This window comes from Podarcis cretensis, assembly GCF_951804945.1.
Source record: "Podarcis cretensis genome assembly, chromosome: 11".
NCBI lineage: Eukaryota > Metazoa > Chordata > Lepidosauria > Squamata > Lacertidae > Podarcis > Podarcis cretensis.
In genome coordinates this window covers 21730015-21738723 of record NC_137180.1, presented here as the reverse complement: position 1 = coordinate 21738723, position 8709 = coordinate 21730015, and the positions used below count along the sequence as shown (strand labels likewise).

The 8709-nt window shown below is 45.0% G+C and overlaps 1 protein-coding gene across 3 annotated transcripts; it reads right to left on the bottom strand.

The window, feature by feature from the left end:
* Positions 1–241: 241 nt before the first annotated feature.
* On the bottom strand, positions 242–8383 carry TICAM2 (TIR domain containing adaptor molecule 2). 3 transcript variants are annotated; one of them, XM_079995804.1, is made up of 2 exons: positions 8085–8383; positions 242–1440 (listed from the first exon to the last, which is right to left on the bottom strand). In XM_079995804.1, exons 1-2 carry the CDS (start codon positions 8234–8236, stop codon positions 705–707), a joined length of 888 nt encoding a protein of 295 aa, XP_079851930.1. In that variant the 5' UTR covers positions 8237–8383; the 3' UTR covers positions 242–704. The 3 variants fall into 3 exon arrangements, with proteins under 3 accessions (XP_079851930.1, XP_079851931.1, XP_079851932.1); XM_079995805.1 differs by lacking the exon at positions 8085–8383 and adding an exon at positions 7840–7983; XM_079995806.1 differs by lacking the exon at positions 8085–8383 and adding an exon at positions 4159–4340.
* Between the last annotated feature and the right edge of the window lie 326 nt (positions 8384–8709).

The following is an 8709-nucleotide window of genomic DNA, read 5'->3' as shown; positions in this document are numbered from 1 at the left end:
GTCTCAAAGCGGCTAACATTCTCCTTTCCCTTCCCCCCCCACAACAAACACTCTGTGAGGTGAGTGAGGCTGAAAGACTTCAGAGAAGTGTGACTAGCCCAAGGTCACCCAGCAGCTGCATGTGGAGGAGCAGAGATGCGAACCCGGTTCACCAGATTACGAGTCCACTGCTCTTAACCACTACACCACGCTGGCTTCCCACACTGGGAAGAGGATGTCCCCAGCCTTAGTGGCCCAAAATCCAATGAAAACTATTTAGTTCAATTAGTGCAACAGTGATAACAGCTTCTTAAAGTCTGATAGTCATTTACACCTCCAGAGCCATCCTATCTCATAGCACACACTCCAGGTAACTGCTCCCCCTCCCTGGGGATGGTACTGCCCACTTTGAGAACCACAGAGTTTAAACCATTGGACCATCTAGCCCAGTATTGTCAGCTCTCACTGGTAGTGCCCCCTCCCAGGCAGAACTACTTCCGGCTCTATGAAAGATCATTTAACTGGAGATGCCAAGGGCTAGATCTGTTTCCGTAACCCCTGATCTATGAATCCTCTCTGCAAAGCTTCCATAAAGTCAGCTCTTATAGCTAGGGAACATTTTTATGCTATGAGACACAGTGAAGTGTTAGGATGATTAACCCTCAGTGGGGATCATTCGAAAAAAGCAGTTCTTTGGGCCGTATGGGGTTTTCGCAGAAATTGCCTTAATAGGTTTGCCACTCGAGCAGTTTTTGCACCTCTTCCTTCTTCTTTTCATACTGCCATATGGCTTGCTGTTGCCTGTATCTCGAGTCCTGGAAAATGTTCTTCACTTGCTGGGCAAATCCAGGGCTATCTTCCTGTAGTGTGTTAATGGTCTGGAGGATGAAAGGAGTCCTCTCCCTTGGGAGTGGGTTATTCCGCGGCCTCATTGGGATGACGGTGTATCCTTTGTGCGGTATGGTCAATGCACTGAACAGACACGTGCAGAACTGAAACTCGCACCAAAGCTCACTTAAGAAGTTTTCAGTCAGCAAGATGATTATCCAAGCAGATCCATTCATTGCATCGTTTAAATTTTCAAACAGATGCCTCCCTCCAGGCATTTCGGCAAATATGATTCCTGGTTTAATGCAGAATTCATTCTGTAGCAAGTCCTGGACTCTAGCAGCTTCCTCGACATCTTCCTCAGCATGAAGAACCACAAACCTGTAAAAAACTTCTCCAGCATCTTCGTCACTGCTGTGAATTTCTTCAGTATTGGTATCACCAGTGGTTTCCTCACCCAGTGACAGTTCAAACGTTTTGGGCTTTTGCTTAAAGCTTTCTTGTCCTGGACTTGCATGGTTGTCCTTCATGCTGTTTCTTGGAGAAAAAGGAAACGTTCTTTTGGAGTTTCCATTTCCCATTGCAGCAAAACACCCGGATCTAAAGACGATGAAGTATCCCGATTTTTCCAGTCTATAGAATAAATGAAAAAGAAGTTCAGAAGGGAAAAGATCTCCGTCTTTTAACATGGCACAAGATTCATTCAAAGCTATTCTGAAATCACAAGGGAACTAGGGCAGCAGTGGTGGGGGAAGCAGAAGTTTTTCGAGGCAAGACTGGAAAGTACATTACAGGGAAAGCATGTGAAGCAGCAGCAAGGAGGAGGAAAAAGGGGATTTAAGAGCCTCTCATATACATAGACAGAACAGACCACTGACTGCAGAGCTCTGGAGAAACTATAATACACACACTTTTGGACTGTGACATGATAATAAGCCTATAAAAGGCTTAGGGAAGTTTTTAATGTTTGATCTTTTATTGTGTTTTTAATATTCTGTTGGGAGCTGCCAAGAGTAGCTGGGGAAACCCAGCCAGATGGGTGGGGTATAAATAAATTATTATTATTATTATTATTATTATTATTATTATTATTATTATTATTATAACATAATGCAGGATATTAGTTAGTTTCTGTTGCTATTTAGACAATGTATTTCTCCCAAAAAAAGACAGAACACATGTACATAACTATTAATAAACTTTTTAGTTTCTTGCAGGCCTTTGGGGTTGTTTTATGTTATGATTTGTATTGTTCATAATTGGTTTTATTATGGGGTGTGTGTGGGTTTTTTTACTGAATATTTTTTATTAATGTTGTAAACTGCCCAGAATGAAGCACGACAATTTCAAAGAAACATTATATGTTACAAACCTGGAAAGGCCCCTATTTTAGACTGCCTTTATACTTCCCCATTTTTAGTTACTTTAGCATTTCTATTTGCTGTGAAAAGGAAACAGGTATCTAACACTTCAGGTGGTTAAAGCTCTGGACATCAGCAAATGGCTGCTGAAATACTTCCCCTGCAGCTGTTTCCAAGCGGTGGCCAAAGGGTTAACTAACAGGGCAACACTGTGTAGCAGGTCCCTGCCAAGTGCACACCAAAAAAAGCACTCCGAGGAATGTAGGCATCCTTTGCTCTCAGAAGCTGCTTACTTGAATCTACAACAAGAAGCCATCCTTTCAGACCACATAGGTAAAGGTAAAGGTAAAGGTACCCCTGCCCGTACGGGCCAGTCTTGACAGACTCTGGGGTTGTGCGCCCATCTCACTTAAGAGGCCAGGGGCCAGCGCTGTCCGGAGACACTTCCGGGTCACGTGGCCAGCGTGACATCGCTGCTCTGGCGAGCCAGAGCCGCACACGGAAACGCCGTTTACCTTCCCGCTGGTAAGCGGTCCCTATTTATCTACTTGCACCCAGAGGTGCTTTCGAACTGCTAGGTTGGCAGGCGCTGCGACCGAGCAGCGGGAGCGCACCCCGCCGCAGGGATTCGAACCGCCGACCTTTCGATCGGCAAGCCCTAGGCGCTGAGGCTTTAACCCACAGCGCCACCTGCGTCCCAGACCACATAGCACATGCTAAAGAGTCTTTGTCCCTGTCAGTGGTGTGAGTTCGCTGAATATATGATGCATGTGAGCTTATCAACTCCCCCAAATAAGCAAACCGCAGATGTGCTCACTATGTTGAATATTCTGAAACTACCACGCCAAAGAAAACCCACAGGCCAGGATCTAGAGAGCCTAGGGTGCAATTGGAAAGGAATTGTTAAGAATCATAGAACTAAAGAGCTGGAAGGGACCCTGAAGGTCATCCAGTCCAACCCCTGCAATGCAGGAATCTGAACATGTGGTCCCCCATCCAACTTGAAACCTACCAGACCCTGCTTAGCTTTGCAAATGTGCTAGCAGTTTTATTGCTGCAAGTACTACTCATGTACTGGGGGGGGGGTGTCACTTGTTTCCCTAACTCAGAGCTTTCCAAACTGTGTGTTGCAAAATGTTAGTATATTGGCTGCAGTGTGTCGCGCAAACACTCTTATAAGGGGTTAGTTTAACCCTCAGTTTGCTAGTAAAACTGAGTTACTGTGTCGTTAAAGGATGCATGTCTAAAAATGCGTCACCAACATGAAAAGTCTGAAAAGTTCTGTCCTAAATGGTGATATTTATGTATACTGCACTGCCACTTGCATGGGTGTAATATAATAAAATAATAATAAAATCATTTATTTATTTATACATACATACATACCCCGCTCATCTGGCTGGGTTTCCCCAGCCACTCTGGGCGGTTTCCAACAAAGATTTAAAATACATCAAAATGTCACACATTAAAAACTTCCCTGAACAGGGCTGCCTTTAGATGTCTTTTAAATGTCAGGTAGTTGTTTATCTCTTTGACATCTGATGGGAGGGCGTTCCACAGGGCAGGCACCACTACCGAGAAGGCCCTCTGCCTGGTTTCCTGTAGCTTTGCTTCTCTCAGTGAAGGAACCGCCAGAAGGCCTCGGCACTGGACCTCAGCGTCCGGGCAGAATGATGAGGGTGGAGACGCCCCTTCAGGTATATTGGGCCGAGGCTTTAAAGGTCAATACCAACACTTTGATGTAGCCGGGGGGGGGGCAGCTGCCACCCCCCGCTCAAGTAAAACAATAGAAATACTTAACTAACTGACCAATCACATCAGTCCTGCCCCCCCCCCCACAAAAGTCCTGCATCCCTTAACAAAAATCCTGGCTACACCCATGGCCACTGGGGATACCTCCCTGACTCTCAGGTCAGCTTAAGGTGGTAGTGAGAATGAGGGACAGCAAGCAGGCAAATTCATAGATACGGCTATCAATGGCCGCATTTACCTTTGGGTCCCATGGCCCTGAATACCAGTTGCTGGGGAATATGAGCAGCAGAATGTTAATGCACACATGTGCTACTGATAGGCTTCCCATAGCCAGCAGGTTGCTTATTGTGAGAACAGAATGCTGACTGTGGTGTAATATAGCAGGGCTCTTCAGTTCTCAAGGAGGGTTTGAAATTTAAATGGTAAAGCCATTGCTTTGATAGCAACCCTTGCTGAAGAAGCCTGGAATGAGCAGTGAAAAACGAGATGTGCATACAAGATCGATTATCTGATGAATATGTTACCTTTCTGTATGAAATGCTCATCAGACCAGGCTCAGATGCAGCTGCAGACTTTGGCTGTTTTATTTTGGGGGGAACAGCACCACCTCATGGCACAGGTACACTGCAAGTGCTGTATTAATATGCACTTTAATATGCACACATGAAACCGTAGCCAAAAGCTGGCCTGAGCCCAGTCTGTTTTCCTATGGCAGTTAGTACTGTGCAGAGAATATATCTTGATATAGAACAGGTTGGAATTCCCCATCAGTGATTCCCGCATTTTACTTAACACACAACTAGGATTAAAAGGCTACCAGGCAGACATAAACCAGGCAACTTTCTTCATGGCACTTCAGATACAGCCAGGCAGCTCTGATTTTAGGAGCTGGAATGAGGTTGTTTTTCACAGCTTCTGTTCCCTCCAGCCTGAATGTTTCAGCTCTACATCCAACAGGTCTAATGTTTGTAATGAATCTGCTCTGTGAGTCTAGCCAATATTCCAGAATACAATGAATCGACCTAGAGGGAGAAGACTTAGAAAAAGTTTGGCTGAATGCTGAAATGGCTGAGATCTCCAGTCATCTTTGGTCTGAGCAAACAACCATTGGCATCTGTTATTTTTAAGGTTCTCAGTGGACAGAGACGCAACAGCAGAGACAGGCAGAGGACTAAGTGTAGCCTGTCCATCTGGAGTCATTAAGTGTCTTTTGCAGGAACATTTCCTGTACTCCTGGTTGTGAATGCAACCAGGCATGTAGAAAACTGTTGATATGCCCTGACCCTATGAACCCTATAAACATGAAATAATCAACACAGGAGTAGAATCAGCAGAAAGGACATGCATAATAGAGGAGCTCAGCTGTAAACATAAGACATAAAAAAATTCCATTGCAGAACCTACATACTATTTCCTCAATCTGCTTCGTTCAACAGCTCACATTTTAGCTCAGTTGGTCAGAGCGTGGTGCTGGTAATGCCAAGGTTGAAGGTTCAATCCCTCTATGGGAAAGCTGGATATTCCTGCATTGCAGGGAGTTGGCCTAGATGATCCTCAGAGCCCTACAATTCTAGGATGCTATAGACATACGCAGGTGTAGGATTAGGTGTAGGTGTAGGTATAGGATTCTAGGATGCTATAGACATACGCAGGGACGCAGGTAGCGCTGTGGGTTAAAGCCTCAGCGCCTAGGGCTTGCCGATCGAAAGGTCGGCGGTTCGAATCCCTGCGGCGGGGTGCGCTCCCGCTGCTCGGTCCCAGCGCCTGCCAACCTAGCAGTTCGAAAGCACCTCCGGGTGCAAGTAGATAAATAGGGACCGCTTACCAGCGGGAAGGTAAACGGCGTTTCCGTGTGCGGCTCTGGCTCTGGCTCTGGCTCTGGCCAGAGCAGCGATGTCACGCTGGCCACGTGACCCGGAAGTGTCTCCGGACAGCGCTGGCCCCTGGCCTCTTAAGTGAGATGGGCGCACAACCCCAGAGTCTGTCAAGACTGGCCCGTACGGGCAGGGGTACCTTTACCTTTACCTTTATAGACATACCAGTGTGAGCATCGCTGTGACTTTCAGGTGAAGTTCAATGCAGGAAACCAGCCACAGTTTTAAAGGCAAGAAGGAATAGAAGCAGTCTCATTTATTTATAGCAAACAAAGATAGCGAAAGGCAGTGACACCAGGGAATTGAGCATCAGCTTGAGATCTCAAAGGGCCCTCAACCTAATTAACTTCCTGGCTAAAAACTGCTAAATAAACTCACTCAAATTACCTTGCAGATGGCAAATGTTCTTAATAGCTGATCCACAAACCAATAGATACAAGGTGGTTAAGAAAGGAATGGTTAGAGGAAAAACATAATACAGCCCGGGGAAAAACAACAACAAGACTTAAAGTTGCAACACTTTATGAACAATTTACTTTCGCCCATTACTTCTTGTATGCTCTCAATGAAAAACAAAACCTGGCACACCTAAACCCCTATGTTATATTGTGTTTTAAGTTCTAAAACATGTTCTAGTCACATTGGTCCAACATCCCTCCCCTGACCCCCAAATCAGAACATGTGAAACAATAGTTTTTATTTAGATCAATTTGAATTGAAGAGTGCAGTATGCAGCCCTCTGGGTGATACAGAACTCTTCCTCAAAGTAGATGTTTGGAAAAGTAAGGTAAACCAAAGGAAGAGATGTTTTGATGACAAGGGTTGCTATTGTGCCTGTTTGGAGAAGATTTTTTACTCACATACAAACTCTGTATAAACCCCAAATCTACTAACATTAAACAGAAGCACAAAAACCCCAAGAGAAAAAATATCCAGCTACAACCACACTTCCTTCTTTTTAAAAGCAAAAGAACTCAATTTTCTCTTATCCCTACTCTCTTAAAAAACTCTACAGTAAGCAAGTCTTACATTGCCTCTTAAATATAGTCAGGCAACGGGGAAATCCAAGTCGCAACTAGAAACTCTCATGTTCTTTGCATGCAAATTTTTTTTTACTTAACTAGTAGAATAGTTTTACCATGTTGAAAAACTTTTTTTCAGCTTTTACTTCTATGAAATGAATCCTACAAACTTCTTGGCTGATTTATATTATGCACAGGGTTTTTAAAAGACAATGTGTGGTGTGCTATGCCTAATAAAGGATTTTTGAATTGAATTAAAAGACAATGGGTGGTGTGTCCAACTAAATCATACTCAAAGCAGACCCGCTGAGATAAATTAAGTCAACTGATTCCAGTGGGTCTACTTTGAGTATGATTCATCTGGACACCACACCATATGGCTCTTCAGAAATCTGAGACAGAAACAAGAAGTTGGATTTCCAGAGAACCCAAATCCAGGGGCATCCAACATCAAAGGGAAGACAGCAGCAGATTGCGATCCACCTCCTCTCTTACTTCCAGCATTTTCAACTTGATACCATCACGTTCCCTTTTCGAAGCCACCTCCACAGGCTGGAAGATGGTTAGGAAATAAGCCCCTTTCCCTCCTGCTCCCAGAATTATGCGGGTACTGATTTAGGCTGCTCTGACCTCTAGCTATCAATCAGGCCTTTGGTTGATTTGATTTACATCCTATGCCCTTTTAAAACGTGGTGTGTTTGGGGGGGGGGGCATTATCGGGTTGTTGTTTTTATTTTGATTATATATTTTGTGGTTTTATATTTTGATTTTATTCTGTGAACTGCCCTGAGACCTCCGGGTAAATGGCAGTATATAAATTCTAATTCTAATAGCCTCTCAGCCTTTACAGGAGTGTTGAACAAATAAAATAACTGGGGAGGTGGGGGGTGGGAGCTCTGAGAGAAGCATCCAGTATAATAATAGTTGTCTTAATAATTTATTATTTATACCCCACCCACCTGGCTGGGTTTCCCTAGACAGAATATTAAAAAAAGAATAAAACATCAAACATTAAAAACTTACTTAAATAGGGCTGCTTTCAGATGTCTTCTAAAAGTCAGACAGTTGTTTATTTCCTTGACATCTGATCTATCAATCCAGTAACTAGATTTTGGTAGCATCATCTCTTTTAAGATGCCACAATACTCTTTTCTTTCTCTTCCCCTACTCTACAAAAGACTGAAGACACGCGAAAGCCCATTGAAAAGAGGGTTGGGGGGAGCCGTCTGCCTGCCACAGGGGCGAGGGAGTTGAGAAGCAGCACTTACCTGTCGAGCAGGTGAGCCTGGTCCTTCTCCCCGCGGCGGAGGCGTCCGGGAACGTCCAGCTTCTCTCCCCCTGCGGAAGTTGTGGCCGGGAGGCGTTGTGTCTCAGCCCCTTTTACGTCCGGCCGCTGCTGAGAAAAGGGGAAGCATGACATGGACGGGGCGGGCCCAGAGCTTGAACCCGTCGGCTTTTTCTACAAAAGCAGCAAGACGGAGCTCGCCACCCCCTCTGCCAGTTTCCCATCCGGAGGGAGCTGGCCAAAGAAAGGAGCAATCGTGTCCCTCGGGTGGACCCGTCGACATTTCCGACTGATGTAAACACAAGTACAGTATCAGGACTGTGTAACACACAATGGTATCTGTTTTACTGGAGCAACACACTGCATACTGTGCTTGTGCGTGTGTATTACTCCAGTCATACACACACAAACACTGTGTGTGTGTGTGTGTGTCTTACGCATAGAAGCCAACTCCTAGGGGCCAAGGTCCTTTCACCCTCCCCAATAAAATATTTGACGGGGCCGTCCCCCCCAAAAAAGTTGATAGGCATTTCCATTATTGATTATATGGGGCGAGGCTTACCTGGGCTCCCCCAATATTTTATTCAACTTGGCACCCTTGCTCTTAC